General features: G+C 45.3%; 1 protein-coding gene across 1 annotated transcript in view; it reads left to right on the top strand.

Moving 5' to 3' along the window:
• Nucleotides 1–22,523, top strand: part of LOC135389032 (dmX-like protein 2) — a 49,660-nt gene extending 27,137 nt beyond the window's left edge. Inside the window, exons 33-59 of the mRNA XM_064618968.1 lie at nt 409–506; nt 582–747; nt 1,782–2,106; nt 3,064–3,729; nt 3,789–3,865; nt 4,638–4,794; nt 5,262–5,536; nt 6,519–6,647; nt 7,056–7,267; nt 7,341–7,456; nt 7,868–8,146; nt 8,969–9,159; nt 9,343–9,646; nt 10,631–10,829; nt 12,590–12,716; nt 12,831–12,845; nt 12,978–13,085; nt 14,017–14,141; nt 14,201–14,384; nt 16,939–17,022; nt 17,410–17,470; nt 17,540–17,670; nt 17,761–17,838; nt 18,418–18,562; nt 18,625–18,714; nt 19,517–19,644; nt 21,174–22,523. Of these exons, the coding sequence (XP_064475038.1) occupies nt 409–506; nt 582–747; nt 1,782–2,106; nt 3,064–3,729; nt 3,789–3,865; nt 4,638–4,794; nt 5,262–5,536; nt 6,519–6,647; nt 7,056–7,267; nt 7,341–7,456; nt 7,868–8,146; nt 8,969–9,159; nt 9,343–9,646; nt 10,631–10,829; nt 12,590–12,716; nt 12,831–12,845; nt 12,978–13,085; nt 14,017–14,141; nt 14,201–14,384; nt 16,939–17,022; nt 17,410–17,470; nt 17,540–17,670; nt 17,761–17,838; nt 18,418–18,562; nt 18,625–18,714; nt 19,517–19,644; nt 21,174–21,374 (4,671 nt within the window). The 3' untranslated portion in view covers nt 21,375–22,523. The remainder of the gene's footprint in view (nt 1–408; nt 507–581; nt 748–1,781; nt 2,107–3,063; nt 3,730–3,788; nt 3,866–4,637; nt 4,795–5,261; nt 5,537–6,518; nt 6,648–7,055; nt 7,268–7,340; nt 7,457–7,867; nt 8,147–8,968; nt 9,160–9,342; nt 9,647–10,630; nt 10,830–12,589; nt 12,717–12,830; nt 12,846–12,977; nt 13,086–14,016; nt 14,142–14,200; nt 14,385–16,938; nt 17,023–17,409; nt 17,471–17,539; nt 17,671–17,760; nt 17,839–18,417; nt 18,563–18,624; nt 18,715–19,516; nt 19,645–21,173) is intronic.
• Nucleotides 22,524–22,541: the final 18 nt, after the last annotated feature.

Below are 22,541 nucleotides of genomic sequence, written 5' to 3'. Positions count from 1 at the left end.
GATAAGGATGATGGGACCCTGCTCGCTCCCTTTTGTAACCTCTTGTGTGCCTAATCAAATCTAGAAATGTAACGTGTCCTTCGTTGCTGCTCAGACTCCCATTTCGTCCTGTTTCTTCCCCGTTTCATCCCTGTTTCCTCCCCGTATCATCCCCGTTTCTTCTCTCTCTTTCTCATCTCCCACACACTCGCCATAGTTCTTGAGCTCTTTGGCCTTTGCCGCCTTAGTGCCACTAAACCCATAATCTCTCTCTCTCTTCCCCGTTTCATCCCATTTCTTCTTTGTTTCGTCCTGTTTCTTCTCAGTTTCATCCCGTTTCTTCTTCGTTTCCTCTCTATTTCGTCTATACACTTGCTAACTTTACTTGCCTTGTCTTGTTTGTTTACTTGCCTTGTTAATCATTTCTAGGTTGCAAAGAGTTCATTCCAGGCTCATAGCAATCCTTTGGACGCGTCACTCTACTACATGGCTCTGAAGAAGAAAAATATCATAGCGGGCCTCTACAGGTGATGTGTTATCACAGTGTACTGTTCCTCAATATATTTCTGTAATTTTCTGACTTTAAATACGCTGCGCCGCAGGTCAATCAACGACAAGAAGATGTCAGACTTTTTCCAGAACAACTTCAGCTTGGATCGCTGGAGGAAAGCAGCTCTGAAGAATGCGTACGTCTTGCTCGGCAAGCAGCAATTTGAACATGCAGCAGCATTTTTCCTGCTGGCTGGATCGGTCAAAGATGCTGTCCAGGTGCTTAAAAATTTCTGTAGTCACAAATAGACTTAAAAATGGTACTGTTTCTTGTAGCCAGTAAAATGTATAATGCCCTAGTCGAAAGGCACGACCCAAGGCCTTAGGCATTACGGCGGCCGTAAGGAAATGCTAGATGCAGAATTTTTGCAGAATTGACCATGTCTCGCAGGAACCTCCTGTTTCTGTTAGAATTGCGTAGCTTTTGCGGAATATTCGATGCATTAAAGGATTATGTAAGGATTTCAATCGATGTACTATTATTATTATACGACATCCTTACAAGTTAAACCTGATCAGCCGCGACTGCAATGTCTGACATGACTGATACTCCTACCACTAAACATGCCATGACGAAAGAAAATGAAGAAACGACGGCACGCCCAGTGAGAAATTGTCAGAGCTGAGTCTAATTTTTCTTTGTGCGCTGAAAAGTTGCGAAAGGCTGGAAAAGTATGTTGGGCGAATCAGTAAGCGATCTTGGGAGAATGCTGCAACTTTTTTTTTCTTTTTGCTTGTTTTGTCTTGCTCGTAGAGTCCCATGAGTCGTAAATCCCGCTTCACGGAAATGTTAAGGGCTAAGGGCTTTAAACGTGTGTTACTTACGCTTTTGGGCGAGGTTTCAAAGTCCATTGTCAATCTGCTGGTAAACAGCACCTCTGTCAGCGCTTTTGGTACCTGAAGTTTCTCACATTTCTTTCGGGTATACTACTTGTAAATGCTCTAGCCTCCGCTATGGATGTGATCACTAAATGCGGTGCAAAGTTCAGTTTTGCCGGCAAGATTGCACTAGTGATTCTGTCTGCCAATAACAGTATTCTGTTTGTTTCTACTTTTTAGAGAAGTCAGTTTGGAAGTCTTAGGAACTTCATTCTCTCGCATCTCTCCCATCCAAGAATTCCTTATTGCTGCCATCTTGAATGGCCTTCAGTTTTTGGCTACTGCCTTTTAAGGCCTTAAATTACGCATTTTTGACGAGCATGAAAACTCTCTCCCGTCGTCGTGTCTAAACGGCTCGCTCGTTTACATCCCAGGTGTGCCTAAACAACCTAGACGACCTTCAGCTCGCGATGATGATCGTGCGACTTCACGAGGGCGACCTCGACTCGACACCAGAGCACGTCCAACGACTGCTGCACGTCGAAATCCTTGGCTGCTCGGAAGACGGCAGCGACGAGGAGACCCCGTCCTTGGCCCATCCCAGCCCGTTCCTGCGTTCCATGGCCTATTGGCAGCTGCAGCACTACGAGGATGCCCTTACCACACTCTTGCAGACGGGGGTTGGCGAATGCCATCATAGGGCATCTAAACTGGCAAAGGACGACGACACAGGAAGTGCAGAAACATCATCCAATACAGGTGTGTGCCCTTCACCTACGCTTTTTTTTTCAGTGTGTCATCTATCAGTCAGGACTAAAACCCCAGACTGTTGGGTAAAACAGTTGAAAAGTAGCAGAACCCAGTGCATAGGCACTCAGTGCTACAGTTTCCGACTGACTTTCTAGACTTCAAAAATTCTGCATTTTTTATTTTTATTTTTATTTATTATTATTATTATTTTTTTATTATTATTATTATTTCAGGCCTTGGCACAAACCATAGATACAGCTATAGAAACAGCTGTTGTTTATTGTACCGGAGTGTTATACAGTAATTGACTTCACCTTCAGTGTCTTATGTTTAAGGCCCTTCTTTTTCTGCGATTCTGCAAAAAGTCGCGGGATTGTGAATCCGCTGCGGAATATGAGGTTTTGCGCTGAATTTAGCAGAAACCTCATCCTTAACTCAGTTTATGCGCGAGATGAACTGACTTTGCTCGCACCGGGCCGGCTTGCGTTACAGCGTAGATGTGCCAACCTGATTAGGCCACCAGGCCGTGAAATGGCCCCATCGGCGTGCTGGAACAACCCTCTAATTCCTCTCTAACCCTCAACTCTCTGTGATTATGGAGTGGAATGCAAATGCTGACCCCTGCTTTGGTGTCCATAGCTGTCAAGTACTTCTGTATGACAGTAAACTCTGTACATGCAGAGAGGTCACTTAGCAAGTACAATTTGATAGTCAGTGATAAACGTCACTCCCTCTCGGAGGAAAGTACAATGTATCTTGTTATGCTAAGTCACAAAAGTTTTGGAGTTGTAACTGTGCTCCTCCACACTAAGAGCTAACAGAGTATTTTCTGCCTGTACAACGGCAATTTGCCTTTTATCGCGGAAGAATGCAGAATTCATAGTTCCCTGCTGCGAAATTCACGATGTGCTGCAGCAGAAAAAGGGTTTTCACTCATGTTTTTGCCCTCACATTTTCATTCGCCAGCTGATCCAGGAGTTTTCAACTTCTACCTCTACCTTCGAACCCACCCACTTGTTGTACGGCGCAACCTGGCCCGCAACCAGCAACGTGAGGGAAGCAGAAGACACGCGCGCGCCATTATGGTATCTGGATTCAAGCAGGGCACACATTCCAAATCCCTCAGTGGCGGTGGCACCGACACCATAACTCCTCTCGAGCGTCGCCTCTTCTTCACCACGTCACACGCCCACTTCCGCGCCGGCTGCCCACCCCTGGCGCTCGAAGTGCTGTCGCGACTCCCAAACTGCGTCCTCGACAATGGAGACGAGGAGTCCATGAGTCCAACGAAATCAACCGCGGATACCCCATTGGGAAAGCTGCCAGGGGTGGAGATTACTGCGCCGCAGAAGTCGTCCGACTTCGACTGGAGTCAGCCTCTGACGACGACGGCTCAGCAGAAATCGACGGACTTCGATTGGAGCCAACCTGTAGCGGCGACAAAAGAACAGAAGGCTTCAGATTTTGATTGGAGCATGCCGTTAGCGTCGACGAACCAGCAGAAAGCAGCAGATTTTGATTGGGGCATGCCGTTGTCGTCGCTGGATCAGCCGACGTTCTCACTGAATGGACCGAAAGAGGAAGAGGAGGATAAAGGAATTGAGTTGTCAGTTGATGAGAGAAAGGGTGACGGTAAGATTTGTAGCGCGTTTCGTTGATGAAAACCGTCCAATGTGTTCTTCGTATTCTAGACGACACGCAGGACAGAAACTTGGTGGAGACATTGGACATTATGGCTCAGCAGCTGAAGTTCATGGCATGTTTGAAGGTGTGTTCACAAACTTCTTTTGGAACCATGTTACAGACTTGTGGCATGTGGCATGCATTATTTATTTGCCACCTGCACTGCCCAACCGAATACGCTCCCTTGTCCGCAACTTGGGGTGACAATGATGATAGTGCAGTGCTGGACTAAAGTTTATGGAACACGCTCCGGCACATTCCTTCCTCAGAGTGACGCGCTAGCGGGAAATGGGACTGAACGGACTTAGACATGTGCCTAGGACACCCAGTGACCTGTTTGCAAGTCCGTACAGTGCCATTCGCTGTAATCTTGTCAATCATAGGGAGGAATGTGCCGGAGCGTGTTCCGTCAAATTTTGTCCAGCACTGTACCAGCTCTTTAAGGAACTGTACAATACTTAGAGCCTGAAATTTTATGGTTTTATCCGATTATTCCTTGAATTTGCACCCCGAATTGAAGGTTGACTCTTTAGGGTGAAACCCGATTTTTACCCGGCAAATTCCCCTCACTGGGATGTCTGTAGGCATGCACTAACATACTTGTTTGGCAGCAAATGCAATTACATCACTGTTTGTACCAAGCCAGTACAGTTAGTTTGAGTAACTGAGCCAGATTTCTCCCCGAATTTAGCATACTGGACGTTTTTCCACCCGAATTCACATGAATTTAGAGCACACGTTTGTTTACCCGATTTTTACCCCCCGAATTTAGAAAGAAATATTTCCCAAAAACTTCAGGCTCTAAAAATACTTAATAGGCAATTTTCGGTGGCCTCATTGATTATATAATTTTACAGATTATGATGGAGGAACTCAGCACATTGGCTACAGGGTTTGAAGTGGATGGTGGTCAGTTGCGCTATCAGCTGTACGTGTGGCTCGAACGCTGTGTGGCTGCACTAAAAGAGCTCTGCCACTACGGTGCAACCAATGTACACGCGTCTGGATCTGTGTGTAAGTGTTCTGTTTGAATAATCTTAACCATCGGGACAAACCTAATCAAGCCTGCAGATAGTTCTTTCGCATTCCTTTGATTATTTTTTTGCACCAGAACAAGAGCACGTGCGTATGTGATGGTCACCTAATACTAGATAAATAATGATGTGGCATTTTACGCCGTAAGGTCATGGATAAGGTTATGGTGGCCAGTCTGTCTTGGCCAGTCTAAATTGGATTGAAACGCAGTAATCAGTCTAAGCAATCAGTCCCTGCTGCTTGCTGACACAAGCTCAGTAACTTTGCAGTTTCAGTGCTCGCAAACGGTCGTTTCTAGAAAAATTCGTCTAGAAACTAGAAAAAAACTCGTCTAGAAAAATTCGTCTAGAAACTAGAAAAAAACTCATCTAGAAAAATTCGTGTAGAAACTAGAAAAAACTCGTCTAGAAAAAACTGTCTAGAAAAAAACTCGTCGTTTCCCGCAGCATCAGAAACGTCAATCCTGCCGGACGCAGTGGTAGAAGCTGCGCTCCCAACAAGTGCAGAGCCGGGCAACACTGCCACTGCACCCACACTTCACGAAATCCTGGTAGCGGACAAACAGGACTTTGAAGCAAAGTTGGTGCGAGCAGCCAAACGGAAACTGTGGCTGAAGGCCAACGAGGCTCTGCTGCGCACTCTCCTCTCTTACACAAGCCTCCATGGGGCACACGGAGGAGGGTTGGCTGCCGTGCGCATGGAGCTCAACCTTCTCTTGCAGGTATGGTACCAGGTTTTGCATGTTTGTTTCTTTGTTTGTTCAGCGGCATGTGCGTGTTCAGTTTTTTTATATGCACGTTCCTGCGCAATCTTAACAGGGCTTCACCGCATTCACATTAACCACCGTCCCGAATGACATCGTTCTGCCCCCTGATTGGTTAAAAACTAGGGCTGTGCGAGTACTCGAAATTTCGAGTTCGAGTCGAGTCGATCTCATACTCGACTCGAGCTCGACTCGACAAATGATGACTCGTGAATTTTCGAGTACTCGATATCATTTCGAAAAAATGGAAGTGTACGCCTTTTTGTGACACTTGTGCAGTTATAGTAATTGTCACAAAAAGGTTTTATGCCCCACGCTTTCCACAAATCAGGAGTGGATAAGGGTATCATTCTTTGCAATGGTTGGCCTTCACCGCACAGCACGATCCTAGCAGTCGTCATCCCCTATGACATCGTTCTCTTCCCTGATTTGTTGTAAATGAGAGGTATACGCCCCTTTGTGACAATTATCAAAACTGTGTAAGTATTGCAAAAAGGCGTACGCTCCGTGCTTTCCACATATTCAGCATGATATGTTGTAAAGTTCTGTTCTAAGAGTGCATAAAAAGGAAGAGGTTTGTTTGATGTGCGCAAAGATGTTGAGATGATGAAGAGCGTTCAAATAAATTTGTCTAGATCATTTTCACTGCCAAGTTCCAACTGGATTTCACGACTTCTCGGAAGTGTGCTTGGACCTTTACTTTGAGAAAAAAATAAATAAAGAGCGATTAATCTGTGATGTTAAAAAATTTGAGCTATTTTGTGAACGTCTGAAGAATTTATTTTCATTTTTCATTAATCATATTTTCAGTTAAAAAAAAAAAATCAAGGTCCAATCTTGGGACCTTCTTTAATGAAATTACGGAGAAACTGCGCTGTACTCATGATAAAAACGATAATGCAGCATGTCCACTGCCTAACATAATAATCTAAACCACCAGGAACTTCAGCAAGATCGGTCACAGCAGCAGTTGCTCTCACCACTGCCATTCCCAACTACATTACCTCTCTTGGCAGCCAGTGTTGCCTGTCAGAAGACTGTGGTTGCCGATCCTATCAGGCATTTGCAGGTATGCCAAGCTCTGACCGTGTACTCACACGAGCGACGTCCTCACGGAATATTCTAGTGGAAGAAAAAAAAACACTGCTCACAGAGCCGAAGTTCCGTCCCGTGTTATGTTGAGCATTCACACGGTGCGGAATATCGGGATTGGCGTACTGCGCATTTACCAGACGACACTTAGCAGATGTCACAGTGAGCGTGTTTTCCTGTCGTCTGCTACGGAACACCTTGTGGCTGTGTAGCAGGATATTCCCCACGGTTAGCAGTGTACGTGAAGACACGACGTTGAAGCGCGTACACGTGACAGCAGAAAGCTATGACGCATCTTCCGCTTCTGAGGGAATGTCGCTCGTGTAAATCCGCGGTAACTGCTGTGCACTTTTGCGCCTTTCATGGAAACGTGAATTAATCGCAGCTAATGGCGCACGACATCCTGCACACCCTGATCGAGATGCCGGACCCACCTCTGGCGGTAACGAGCGCCGTGCTCTTCTCCCGCGTGTCTGTGCTGTGGGACCTGAGCATGTCGCTGTCCGCCTGCATCTACCAGGCACTCTGCGACAGCGACAGCTTCAGCGGAAAGCTGCAGGGCATCAACAGAGCACTGGACGTCGAGGACTGCCTCAGGTCAGATAGGCTGGTTGGGGCACACACTGGAACCACCGTACAGTAGGGATTAAACATCACCCGTGTCTTTCAGTCTAAGTGTGGTGTACCAGAACAGCCATCTGCTCGCCGGCCATGCTCAGAGGAGGCAACGTACGAGCACTTCTGAGGAGCCTCTCAGGCCTACCACTGCACCTAGCAAGTGGCCAGGTAACTGTTGAGTTGCGTGCATTGCAGCTTGAAAAGGTGTAGTTACAAGCTTGTATACATGCTTATCATATATATTACTTACAACTATATAACTTAACTTACTTATATTTACTTACATAAAAGCCACTTTGGAGGTTTTCGCATATTTATTGCAAAACAAAAATGTATGTGCTGTTGCTGTAATACTTAGAATGTATGGTGCCAGAAAGTCGTGCACTGTTCATTTGTTATTGCTATTTCTGGTACCACTGCCATCAGTAGAGTATTTGTTCTGACTGGCAGTCTGGATGTTTACACGCGGCTTAATGCACGTTCGGCTTTCGGTGAACTTCCTTTTGAGCTGCTGTTGAACAAGCTTTACGAGTCCCCCAACAGCTGTGTCTAAGATTGGAAATGGCCTTTGACTTTTAGGTGTACAGTCCCTGCGTGCCCTGATGGCACGAGACAAAGACGAAGATGCTCCACGTCTTCACACCCTCTTATGCGAGTCGTTTGTGGCAGTCTACCTGAGCCAGTTAATCCACGCACTAGCAGCTTGTGACTGCCACGTGTTGTTCCGCCTGGTGGGCCAGCGGTTCACGCAACACACCTGGTCCATGCTGTATGGAGGGGGAGCAAAGAAGCTACTCCGTGTCTCCACTGCTTCTGCCGCACAGACTCCAGGGTCTCCCGCCGTTGGAGGTGGAGATAGTAAGTTCTTGCCACGGTGATAAGATAAGGGACTGTGAGGTAAGGGACCGTGAGGTAAGGGACCGTGAGGTAAGGGGACCGTGAGGTAAGGGGACCGTGAGGTAAGGGGACCATGAGGTAAGGGGACCCCTGAGATAAGGGACCGTACTTCATGTGTGTTTGTGAAGTAGACCCAGTGGTTGATTGAAACTTCTAAATCTCAGACGAGGGCAAGCAAGCTCTGTACTATTTATTATTAGCTCACCACTTGCTGTTGAGTTCAACATCTTTTGTATGCTTTACAGCCAGCATAATGCTCTTGTAGATAGCTTAGAGCAGCAGTTCTCAATTTGTTATGGTATTTGAACTGAACCTGCTGCAGCATGACTTCGAGGCGCCTTCTCCTGCACAGTGGTAGACGCAGCGTTGCGAAAGTGGGTCAGGTGAGACTGAATCGTCGGTTGAACCCACCTGTGATGACGATTGTACCCTTTACAGCAGTGCTAGGCTGCTCCAGGGTCTCAAACACAAACACACAGGCATACACATTTAACAAAGAACTCCAGCCAGCCTGATATATGTCCATGTATAATATCAGTTTTAAAGAACGTTTCCCCAAATGTAAGTGTGCTTTAGGTAAAATGTGACAACAAGTAAAGCGCAGACGGAAGGTAATTCCTTCGGAATAAATCGTGCTGACACACGTCAATCCCATGTGACCTCTCTAGTCAGTGATGATGCCCGTAGCAAACTTCTTTGCACATTAGGTAGTCATGGACAAGCAGTCCATATTCATTTAGTTTTACGGTTCTACACTTAAGACACTCCATCTGTACATTGCAGAAGAGTCCACAGCTACAGTAGAAACTGGTATATTTGACGCAATCACCCGCCAACGCGTGAAGTGGAACATGCGGATCCTGCCTCAACTAAAATCTGAAGCACCGCAAACGAACATCCGGGAAGATCGACCGACCTACAGAGAACTCTTCGTTCCTCCTGTGATGTCCATGATGTCCTGCTTCATGACAAAGGTAGGTGTCTCCGCCTTTAGTCACTTTCAAACGGAATACCTAGTGCATTAATACCAGCACTGATTGGATACATGTCCATTAATGTTTTTTCTATTCTCGTTTGGTTTTCAACCTTGGCGGGCTTTCTTTCTCTTTTTTTTTTTTTTTTTGTAATGACAAAGTCCTGTCCTTGATGACACGCAGCCAACCCTTCCGGACCACTGCGCCCAGCTGGATTACGACTCAGCTGAATCACTCCCGAGCAGCGATGACGATGCTGGAGCTGCGGGAAGCGACGAGGAGATGGGAGGGCACGACGACGATGTGTTTTCAGACCCAGCTACGGGGTCAGCATCGACCAAGGGCCGGAGACGAGAGTCGCAGGCATCTCGTCTTGAGCAGCTGGACTCTGGGTCGTACGCATGGGCCCTGATGCGCTACGCAATAGCGCGCATTGCAAACCGGAACATTCGAGAGTTTTTGTCCATCTCTGGCATAGAGTTGCAAGGTGCGTTATGATGCAATGATTCACTCTCGTATAAACCACACATATTCACCAGTGCTTGCACATTTCTTCGTAAGTTTTTGTGTTATGTTTTGGGTAACTGTTCCTTATTTATAAATGCTTGCGGGCTTCGGTGTGCTGGTCCTCGGAAAAAAAATTCATTAATCGCACACGGTCATGCCTACAGCCTGCATAGCATGCTAAGGCCTGATTATGTAGCAAGTTTTGCGCTCCCTGGCCAAGAGCTGCAGCATTACTGAAACTTCAGCGCTGCTGAAGTTGACACATACCAACTTGAAGGATGAGATTTTCTTCTCAGAAAATGAGATGCTGCTGCTGGGTGGTGAAGCTCTGAATGTAAAATAGAACAGCATCTATATAACACAATATGTGTATTGGTACATACTTGTATTTTGCTTCCTAAAACCAATAGCAAAAGAACAGTTTTCATGCATCAAGCTTAGTACATTACAGACAACAGGTCTGAGTCAGGGGTGTAGCGAGGGGTGGGGGCTTAGGTGGCCAGAGCCTTCCCCGAAATGTAGGCCACCTAGTATGCATGGTGCCACTTCTACATGGTGGCTGAGGTGATCACAATCTTTGCCCGGTAAATGTGAGAGATAGGATAGATTTCTCTTGTGTCCCTTCCACCCCCACTCCTACCCCTGAAAAAAGCTCTGGCCACACCCCCGGTCTAAGCTTACGTAACAGGGCCATAATGATGGTAAAATTCACGTTTCTGCAGTTTTCTGTCATACAAGTTGTGTTGAGGTCCATGCAGACCTCTGTCTCTGAAGCTGCGAAGTTTGTCTTCACCCCCATTGTTAGTTACATTCTTTTGAGGTCCCCTCCCAGTAATGAGGTGGAATGATACTCACATGTTACATTATTTATGCTTTGTCAGTTAGCTATAGGCTATGCTAGGTAATAGGAACAGCTCATACGGTTTGAAACATAGAAGACCGTTCATTGTTGATTTGCCCTTAGAATTGCCTGTGACGAGTCCGCTGCTGCATGCCTCCCTGCGGGTGCTGGAGCACTGGTTAAGGCACTTGCGGGAGGCCCTGGAGGCCTATGGGGGCCCACCTGCGAATTTCTTGCCCAACAGCTGTGTGGAGGCATCAACCACGGGGCCTCCCATCCTCAAATACAAGGTCATGCTGGAGCTGGACAATACTCCATTCCGGTAAACACTCACGTTCCACTTTTTAAACCTAATTTGCCAGTAAAGTGCATTTTTACTCAGAGACAGCATAAGAGCTTCAGTCGCGGATGTATATCTCCGCCGGTGGAGAATGTAGTCCGCAAATTGAGGGCGGAGTATACAAGATGATGGCAACGCTGATGCCGCCACGTAGACGGGGAAGCTGATTCACGTGTTTTTGTTAACGTAAATCTTATGGGTTTGCTTTAACGTATGTTGTCTTCGACGGGTGTCGTCTTGAAGAATGCCAGTGCACTGTGTCGTGGCTTTGAGCTGTCATGTGCTCTCCTAACCCATGCGCAGATGTCTTTAGATTTGTGAGTGGACCTGACCTGTGGTTGAGGTGTTCAATGTTGCAATTTATAGTATACATTAGTTCATCTAGAATCACTGATAACTAGGACGGTTCATTCACGGAGCAATCTGGTACATCACATTACCAACCTTATGTGCATCACATGAGTACTAGTCCATACACATTGTTTTGTCCCTGAATACACAAGTGACCATGACATCATTGTTGATAATGAGGTATTTGTCAGATCTGATGACACTGTAAGAAAGGTGAACCGCAGAGATGTAGTACAGCTTCCTTAGAAGGAAGACCCTGATTTAGGAAGCAATGCATGCACCACACACATACATGAACATAAACATAAACGTATGTTTAACAGATCACTTACTCTGTACATCGGAACTACTCAAGATATATGGATGTATGTGCAATATGGGGAGAACTCATTGATGGTGTTGCAGAAGAGGGATCTGTCATTCGCGCGGATTTTGGTCATAAAGCGAATTGTCACATTACTGAGAAACGCACCCTCCGCGGACCGGACACGCCGTTACGCACAACAAAATCCGACGTAATTATGATTTTTATTTTCTGAAAAATCTGTTTACAATGACTACGTCAAACAATTTTCAGTCATGAATTTTTTCTAAATGGACAATAGCACCATCGATTGGGGACACATTATCGACCTTTATCTGCTCAAAAATAACTAGGCAACCTGTTGGGCTTTGCCTTGCCTCCTTCGAGCAATGCCGCTCTTCATTCCGACTGTCAAATCCCTCTTCTGCTTGGTTTCGGCGATCCTTACGTGAAAACAACAGCATAATGTGACCTGGTCCCCGCCTTTTTAAGCACTTCGGTGGTTGGAAAAGCGATATGAGTACATAATCTCTAGGTCAGTGATTTCAGGAGACATCCCAAACCTTAACTTTCTACTTTAACACGTGTCACCCTCTGTGCGAGGTATGAGATTTTTTTTGGGGGGGGAGAGAAATTTTTGGTGTCCAAATTATCGATAGGCATCTGTATTACATACTTCATCACGCTGTAATTCATACTGACCACATTACAACAAGATGTCCTGAAGGTGAACACATTTGACACAAGTGTGTACGGCTGGGTGAGACTCAGGGCAGAAATTAGGTTCCAACCAAGGGTTAATCCGAAAGGGGGAGGTCCTGACTTTTCAAAGCCGACTTGATAGGGACGACAGTAGAGGCCAGCAGCGGCAGATTTTTATCGCTGACTGCTCGTTGTTTCGTCACGTGGCAAGAAGGCGTATATACTGGGTAGAGGGTCTCCACGGACTGGTTAAGGTTTCCGCATGTTGACCAGATGTGCCGTGACTCAGTTAGAGGTCTTTTTGTCACGTTGGTCTCGAGGTCGATGACGCGAGCATGTTCAAAATCAGTGATGAGGTCCTGATAAAGAGCATCCACACTTTCAGGACAAAACACCCGGCTACCTTGCCCACGCGTCGCCTATGGAATTATCTAATAAGGCAAGAAGAAGTGCAGGAGATTTTCATCCGCTACATCTTCTCCCATAAGGTTGGGCCACCACCACAGCAAGAGGTAGTAGCGCACCATTTATTGAAATGTCTATTCCTGTAATATGCGGAATGTCATCAATACCATCCACTCGATACCAGGCTCATAATCATGTTACATTTGCGTTACATTTTGTAGCACCCAGTCACACATGTAAGCATGCGGAACCAGAGGCACATTTTTTAATCTTCTCTGATTACGTACCAGTTCCGTTACTAGCGATGTGTTGTATGCTACGTTAATATTGACTACAGCACGCGCTATACCAAGCTCGTATCCCACCAGGATCCCATTGGTGAAGGTGATGACCAGTCTGTCGATGGAGCAGTTCAGGACCCCATTCGGATTATCCACAAGGATCAAGAAAGCATTTCTACCTTCTGTGTCAGTCAGGTCAGTGCTTGCACAGCAGGACTCTTTAGCACAGCCTGAACTGGAGTCGGCTGGTACTGCATGAGTCGTAGCTCCTAGTTCCTGTTCCTAACAGTGTTGCCAACTTGAATTGCACAAGTTGAATGCACAACTTGCACTAGCATTGGAAGTGTGAGAGCATAGAAGTTGGAGTGTCATATTCTTTCACCAGTAGTGGCTAGTTTATACGGCAGTTTGAGGCTTAGACTGCACAGCCATCTGATGTTTATTATTGCATAACACTGGCTTGCACAACAAATAAACACACAATGATAAACAAAGAAAAGGGACGTTTCGACGCCTATGCGGGCGTCCTCATCAGCTTTAAAAAAGTTAAACATCCCTTTTCTTTGTTTATCATTGTTTTTATTTGTTGTGCAAGACTGTTACGCAATAATAAACATCATGGCCCCTGGCTTTTGGTCTGTCTTCAACAGCCATCTGAGTTCACTGCTGTACCAACACCACCTAGAAAGAGAAAGCCCGCTTACTTGTCGACGTGATGCAGAGTCGGCCAATCAGGGTCGTGTTTTCAACGGCCGTAGCCAATCACGAACAAGCTTTCAGCGGTCGGGGCCACGCAGATGAACCACCGCCGTCTGCTAGTAGTGATTGAACGTCCCCGTGTACTAAATGGGAAAACTTTAAAATTAAGCCCAAAACGGTCCCACATCTTTCTCAAGACTGATGTTCTGGAAAGCATGTTGCACTTTTTGTTAACATATTCAGGTCTACAGGTTCCAAGTTAGCTGCAATCATTTTGCAGAACGGCGATTCGCAGTAGCAGACGACTTTATATGTCCACGTAATGAAGGAGGGAGAGGAGGCAGTAAGCAGGCCTTCTGTACCTAGGTGGCGTTGGCTGTACTCAGGTACATGCCCAGTGAGCAAAGTGTCGTCTGCTTCCGAACAGGTGACCGAAGGCATACTTGCACTGGCAACACCGAAAGAGTTGCAGGAACTGGACATTTCCGTCATGTTGGAACCTCTGCCGTGGCTCGAAGATGAAGCGGAGTTTGATATCTTGAACATTGCTCGGTACGTCTTTCATGAACGTACTTCCGAGAGAAATCTAAATGATAGGAATTGTTGTCCAGAGCACCGGAAGCCCCACCTGTGCAAGCCATGGACTTCCTTGTGATCCAACATCCGGCAGACCGCATGACGTCCACGGGCTCGCATGGGTCGGGAGGGGGCGCCGGGGGAACCCCAACATTCAACAGTCCCACCAACGTAAATCCTCCGCCCATTGCGGCTCAAACCGGTCGGGGAACTACTCTGGTGAGCCCATCTCTGCATTTTATGTCTCGTATGGGTTTGCCCCGAGTTACTTTGAGTTGCTCGTTCAGCTGCTGCGGTAAAATTAACCAACTTTGTTAGAGTGATTCCTTCTTGGTCTAAAATCTTTACCAGCGCAGAGTTCGAAATAACAGATTTGAATTCTCGCAAAAATTACTGTCAAAACACAAATCTATGATGTTGAAGTTTAATCAAACTGTGTGCAAGTAACTGCAGAGTGATATACTGCAGCTCTTGTAGAAACCCTGACTTGGTTTCAAGTTTTGGTACATCAAACTTTGGCACTTTGGTACTGGTACATGTGGTAAATGTTTGCATTGATGCTAGGTTGCCATCCTTTTTCAATATTTTTGCATTAAAGCGTAAAGCTAGGACCATAGACGTGTTTCAGAAAGAGGCACATAGCTGAACCGCCTATGTGCAAATTATGCCATTCGTTGCTGTTGCCACCTCAAGGTTGTAGCGGCAGTTCCCGCAGTGCTCATGCTAAGTTAGACTGCGAAGTATTTCTGTATCATCCATCTCATTCAAATGAGAGCTATGGCTTAGCATAATGCAGATGCAAAGAAGGAAGAGCGGAAGAAGCAACACACACACACATAGCATAGCCATGCTCTCGTCGTATTGCTCCAATGCAGTTTCGTGTCCAATATTTGGGACCACTTCTTCGATACTGGCCCTGGTGCTTCAATTTGTAGCGTGTCCGCCTGTTGATCCCAAGGTTGGAGGTTGGATCCCGGCTGAGGATGCTAGCAACTTGGCGGCAGGGTACAAGCTGCTTAGACACATTGTATTCCGAGAGGGGGATTAAATATGATATGTCGTGTGCCGAGATTTTGGAGCATGTTAAAGAACCCTCAGGTGGGCAAAATTAATCCACAGACCCAACCACTGTAGCGTCGCTCATGATCATAGTTGTCTCACAACGAAAGGCATCACTTGATTTTTCACTCGTACGTATTTCAGCTAGAAGTTGACTGACTGTTTGGGGTGCTTGTCTCCTGACAACCAGACCCGTATATTAAAAGGGAGTCTGGCCATTAATGGGTCATGCCTATACCTGAAGCTCCACCCACTTTTTCAGCTTTCCGACCAATGAAGTCTTGAAATATGGGGCGCTATCAATCAGCCTATCCTCACTATTTGCCCCCCCTGTCCAACATGGGCAGCGCCATTTTGGGTGGCAAGTAGATTGGATGGGATTGAAATGGATACCTCTCGCAATCTGCAAAAGTAGTGGATTGTTGGTGCAAATTTGATAGGCGCCACCTAGGGAGCGTAAGGCACGTCGGGAATTGTCGTCTGCTTCCGTCGTTGTACCGCTGCCGGCAGAACCACCTGCTGGGACACATTCTGTTGTCGGTATTATTTTTAAACAAATCTACATGAATAGTTGGAACATAAGAGGCAAGAATGTTTATATCCATGAAATCCAGCTGTTAAAAATAAGATTGTACAGCACGGCGCCGTTACGATTTCGTTGTGATCGCCGTGTTCACTAGGCGTAACACCGGCGACAAAACGTATTATTTTCAGTTGGATATCGATGGATGAGCATAAATTGAAACTGATTTCCGAGAAATTTATATTACGATGTACATTTGCAGCGTAAAATCAGGTTAGTCTGTGAAAATTTTTTGTCACGAAATCCCCGCTTCACTGTGTTTGTTTTCGTCACCATTTTGGGTGGCAGTATGATGTCATGGCGACTCCCTTGGTAAAAAGCAAACCAAGCAGAAGAGCGAAACTGTGTACGGCTCTGCTGACAACCGGAGAGCCATGACAGGCAGTGCATTTTTAGTGCATTGGTTGCGCCAATGCAGTGCATGCGCAGGAACCTCTGGATGGGTGGCGTACCTCTGTCACTCTGTGCCTCGAAAATTTGCATTAAGCATTTCTTAATACAATGTAGTACTTGTTTGTTGTGAAGCAAGCATATATTGATAGGTATAGAAGCCTATTTTGAGTAACAGTTTTGGGAAAGCTGTCACTTCTAGCCCCTGACTAAAAGTTAGGACTGCTCTATCATTTGGAACAATTTTGTGGCACGTAGAAGACAGACAAATTGGTCCGTGACTCTACTTGCAATTCACCACAGCGCACGGTTCAAAGGCCGCATTCATCCACCCACATTTCCATCTCAGTTATGTCGTGCGACCTGACAGTGTTAACTAACATTGCAGCGTGTGTGCTAACATCTGGCTGTGTTGCTGGTAGTGCTTGATTACCTAACATAGGATTCCGAGCAGGCCGTCAATCGCATTTGGGCATGTTAGCGTCCCATTATCCCGCTTCCGTCTGCCCATTACCATTACATCACTGAAAACATTATATAACCACAGGACTGATAAAACATGACTGGCTGCTCCCTTTTTATCGCTTTCCGTAGCAAAAAAAATACTTGTGCTAATGTCTGTTTTTTTCATTTCTCCTCTCTTCCTTTTGATCCCTTCCTTTCTCACCCACCCAAACCCAAACTACTCCCACTTCAATGAAAAATGCAATCAATCAAAAAACACATTCAATCAATAAATAGCCGAAAGGGCTCCACTTTCCTGGCAGCTCTAATCCCCTCTTCTGTCAGTTTGTGCTTGAAAGAAGTCATCACATGATCAAACCGGTGAGTTGTTAACAAAGCCGTGTTCAGTAGTGTCCCCAATTGTAATGTCCCACTTGGTTGTACATTCAGATTAGCAGTAGTTTTGATGGATTGTGTTGACAGTGTTGCTGTTGTGTTGTCCTCCTACTGACGTGTAGCATGGTGGCAATACGTGGAGTACCTAACCCCGAGGTAGTGTAGCATGTGACACGAGCAATCCTTTCCAAAGTTAGTCTTTCTGTAGTGTGTGTGGACATATTTTTTTTTTCTCTCTGTGTGAAGTTGAAAGACTTGCATTCAGACAACTAACTTACATGTTCTAAATCTTCTGTGAGATGAATTGAGACCTCCAGAGGTTAGAAGGCACATAAAGTAAAGTATTTTTACTATCTGCGTCTTTATTTGCAGTTGAAGAGGCATAGGATAGACTCAGTACGAAGATTATGCTCTCATCCTGTTCTACCAGTCTGTAAGTCAAAGACGACATATTCCTCGAGGGAGGAGCATGGTTGCTAAGTGTCCACATTCTTAAACTTAGACCTGTCTGGAAGTCAGGATGGCTCAGTAAGTCTATGGGAATGGGGCCATTCACAACCAGTGTCGACCCCTAGACTGTCTGGAACTTTTGCCAAAGTCACCAGTATCCAATTTAACCAACAAGGCAATAAGGTACGTCTCTCTTGCTCTGCGTAAGACATTTGAATGTGAACAGTCACACTAGTCAGCCTGTACTCACTGTTTGTCCTTTCTCTGTTCTAGTTTGGTGTCACAGATGCAGACGGCAATCTCAGCCTCTGGCAAGTTGGCATCACATCGCCAAATGCGAGGCCTTTCTTTGTGAGTTTGCGCATGATTAGCAGTGTCTCCTCGTGAGATGTAATCGACAGTGATGGCCACTAACTACTTCTACAGTAGTTTGACTATAACTACTAACTACTTTGCAGTGGAGTAGTTTAACTAGTAGTTCAACTACTTTTCAGTGGAGGTAGTTAAAACTACTTCTTTGACTACATCTATGACTACTTAACGTTGCCCATCAACACCAATCCCATCCTATAGTGTTCTTGGACACCTAAATGTGAATCGCAAACAGTGATAAAAGTGAAAATTTGGTACACATGCACGGCACCATTGCTCTGCACCTCCGTTCTCATCAAACATGTAGCTCAAAGTAAAAGTCGTAAGCACAATCGTGCCGTAAAGCTTGCAGCAAAATCGGAAGTAGTTGGTGCCTGCAGTAACCTAACTACTGTAGTTAACTACTCAAAATAGTAGTTTAACTAGTAGTTGCCACTACATTTCTGCAAGTAGTTGATAACTACTTTTTAACTACAATCAGGTAGTTTAACTAGTAGTTTAACTACATGTAGTTAACTACTGGCCATCACTGGTAATCGAGCAGCGAATCTATTACAGAGCTCCCAGTGCCACTCGAAGCAGGCAAGTGATTTTGCCTTCATCAGCTCGTCCAGCCTAATTGCCACCGCGGGCTACTCGGCTGAAAACCGCAACGTCTGCATCTGGGACACTCTTCTTCCGCTGCGGAAAGCTCTGGTCTCACGTGAGTTTGACACACTCTTGTAGTTTTTGCTTTACCCGGCAGCACTGAGATGGCTTTTTCAGCATTCCACTGCCACGAACACGGAAGCGCCGCAGTTGTTTTCGCACCACAGAATCAGCTGCTTATTTCAGCTGGAAAGAAAGGAGATGTTGGTATCCTTGAATTTTGTGGACTCTGTGATGTGTGTGTGTATGGGTGTGTTCCTCATGTATTAGTCTCAGCAGTGTAATGCTGCTTGGCTCTTCGTACATGCGGTGTTGTAGTAGAACGAAGTTGCGGAACTGGCCGTATAAAACCCTCAATGTTTGCAAGTCCCTAATCTTTGCAAATGTTAAGTGCGCAAAAATTTCTAGAAAGATTTGACACCCCAAAGACAATGCTGGAACTGCATGCCGTACTTTACCTTTGCTTTTGGTTTACTGGTAAGCATTTGAACAGCTTTAGTACAACACAGCCATAACCAGTGTCACTTTTATCGAATGCAGTATTAGCCAGTTTCCTGCATATCACTTTTTAGTAAGCCAGGAATTTTAGCATCTACAGGTTTTCCCGGCACTTTTAATCGAAGTGCCAGCTAAATTAATCCATGCCCCATAAAGTTTGCATAGCATGTGGATTAATTTAGCTGGCACTTGTATTAAAATCGCCAGGAAAACCTGTAGAATTTGCAAAATTTAGTGGCTGTGAATATTAAAGGGCTTTACAGTATTCGTTATTTGATGTGAAGACGGGTACCACTGAAATCTCTTCCTGACATCTGCCTCTTGCAGCTCTGTTCTACTGGTTATTCGATAGCAGTTGTTCTCAACTGACGGTGTCCGATGGAACTCGTGATCTTTTCAGAGACTATACTACACTACACAAATAGTACATGTGCACTGATGTTGAAATGTGTAAGCTTGACAGCATTGAGAACCACTGCATCCCCATGTTTAGAGGCCTTAACCCACACAGCCATAATTGATGTGAGGCAACGCCAAATCCGGCACAAGTTCCAAGCTCACGACACCGCAATCAAGTGCCTCACGCTAGATCCCAAGGAAGAGTATTACATCACTGGATCGGCAGATGGTGACATTAAGGCGAGTCTCACATTAATCTTGTCAAATTGCGAATTTGTGGTTGACCTGCCATGCTTTCATATTTTTTAGAAGATTCTTTAGCTTCGTTTGCATGGCACTTTCACTTCATTAATACACTTTTTTTTCCTTATACGGAATGAATGGAATATCAGCAGTTCACAGACAGATTCACGCACAAAAGCCATTTCATAAATGTGGAACAAAGTGTCTGCTCCAACTGCACGTGTCACTCTAACGACTTATACATGCTGTTGCCAACTGCATCCAATAATGGCTTTGATGCATGGATAAGGGTGTCCCCAGCCACACTTTTTACTTGGAGTGACATACCTTGGCTCTTGTTGCAGAGCTTCCTCAAGCTCTTTGCATTGCTGCTGATTGCTGTGGGCAACTGGCAAACTCTGTGCACGTTGCTGTGAACAGCAGTAAATTTGTAAACATCTCCATTGCCTGCCACACTGGTATCAAGCATCAAGAAAATTTGCGTTGAATTTTTTTTGTTTTCGTTTCCCTTTTAGTGCTTCGGTGAGAAGTGTTTGGCTAGGCATCAGTTTTCATGGCTAGGTGCTCATGTGTCCACTTGTGTAGACGAAAACTTCCAAAATGCTGTGCTATTTACATAACAAATTGTATTCTATAGGCTCACGACATATATATATATAAATGAATGTCCACTACTTTAAACAAAAATCTGTGCTTCCTGAAGCTCGAATTAATGAGATTCCACTGTATTACCTCAATGCTGTGTACGACATCCTCATCATTGACACAGTTGCCTTGCGACGTAAGTGCAAGTTTGAAGGTTTGGCGCATACTACGAGAAAAGGGCAAAATGGAATGGCACATGCTAAACACCAAGAATGGCATCAAATATGCTTCCCGTTGCAGCATTCGATTTATTATGCAACAGCTAGTCTTTCTCTGTGTGAATAATAGAAAGAGATACCCTTCATTTCGAAATTCGTTTTGTGTCAGATGGGTAGTGGAGGCACCAGCAAATATGTTTATGCAAAGTAACAAACTATCCTTACTTACAAAAAGAAAAAAAAAAATGCAAAATCCATACGAGTGAGCATGCAAATCTTACAGTACTACAGGTTTTCCCGGCGATTTTAATCCAAGTGCTAGCTAAATTAATCCATGCCCCATAAAGTTTGCATGGCACATGGATTAATTTAGCTGGCACTTGGATTAAAATCGCCGGGAAGACCTGTAGATGCCCTATGCTATCGCAGTGCATGAAAGGAGGCAAGGCCCTGCAGTCTGAGCTCGTGTGAGGACTGGCTGTCCCCGCCTTCCAATGCCCCTGCTCGCGAGACTGCTTATTTGACTGCTTCTTGCACTCCCTTCATTTGTGGGTGTGGCTAAGTAGTATTCATTTGGACTGCTCCATGTGTTCCCTTCCACTGCCAGTGTTGCCACACTTTGAATAAGGGGAAAGGCAGTGGACGGGGAAGGGCCACGTGGTTGAAAATGGCCACCAACAATTTCGAAAGGTTCACCTGACGGGATCGTCTGTGCTAATGCAGGTATGGGGCCTCTCAGTTCATCTGCTCCTCTACGCGTTCCCTAACGAACATTCCCGAAGCACGCTCTTCCGCAACATCGGCATGGGTGTGACACACCTCTACACGGACTCTCACGGACGTCTGTTCTCCTGCGGCGCCGACGGGTCCATGAAGCTGCGTCAGCTTCCCGAGCGGGACGTCGTGGTCGCCAGCCTAGTCTAAGATCTGCGCTTCGATTGAAATTGCTGTGTCCCGAGAACGATGTGGCTTAAAAAATATATAGTGAGGAATAGTCATGTATAGGATGACTCTTAGGACAGAGGGAGACGTGGCTAGGTTGCATGAGATTTCAATTTTCCCCAAGATGTGCCGTCATAGGAGATAATGAGATGTGATTAGGAATGAGTACAGTGACTGTCAAAATGGTGTGTAACTGAGATTACTTGGAGGTTTCTAAAGAGGACTAGTATTGCTTTGAACTCTGTTGTACAGTTTGAGGATGTGTGGACGTAATTTATGCAACTCCATTGTAACATCGACAGAAAGATTAATAATCATCTACCCGTGGCATCAAAATCTAAACACTGAGGATTGATTGTGCAGAAGAGTACGTATCGAATATAGAAGACATCCGAGATAACACCATAATATCTTGCTCACAAAGGTGAGAATTCCTACGCTATTCCAAGGTTGTGCGATATAGTTACAAGGGGCTTTGCGCTTGCATATCACATTCGAAATTGTGCTTCCGCACCCGCTGTAGAACAGCGTGCTTACCTCAATTTTGAAAGCATGTTCCGCGCAATACTGTATCCCTTCTAGGATTCTACAAGCTGTTTGTTGATGTTTCAGACATGAGCACGCATTGTGCAAAGTTGTGCTTTCCGGTATGCAAACTTTGCACCAAATACTAGAATTATACTACGTCGTTCACAATGAATTGACGCCAATTTTTTCAGTTGGCTGTGATGTCGCTGCGCTTCTGTGACCGTGTCTGTGAGAGAAGTTGTGATTCTTTTTCCCACCCCCCACTCGTTATCGGCCCCGCACTCAAGTCTGGCTCCGTTTCTTCGTTATGGCCAAAGAGAATTTTTGAGTCTTGTGACGTACAGCGATGTTTTTTTCCTTTAATATTTTTGAATTGGAGACGTACTATTTTTTGTATATATACATATATTATGTATACATGTCTGGCAATTATGTAAGATAAGTGGAGCCAAGCTTCGGAAGAGAGATGATTAATATATCATTGAAGGATGTACATACGTCATTACGTTATTGCTTCCACACTTTACTGGTGGTTCTACTTATATTTTAATTTTAGCAAATATTGTTTACGTGGCTCTGCTGGAATAAAATCTAAAATATGCATTCCTGTTGTTGAGCGAA

This window comes from Ornithodoros turicata, chromosome 3, assembly GCF_037126465.1.
Source record: "Ornithodoros turicata isolate Travis chromosome 3, ASM3712646v1, whole genome shotgun sequence".
Taxonomy (NCBI): domain Eukaryota; kingdom Metazoa; phylum Arthropoda; class Arachnida; order Ixodida; family Argasidae; genus Ornithodoros; species Ornithodoros turicata.
This window is presented reverse-complemented; position numbering and strand designations above follow the sequence as displayed.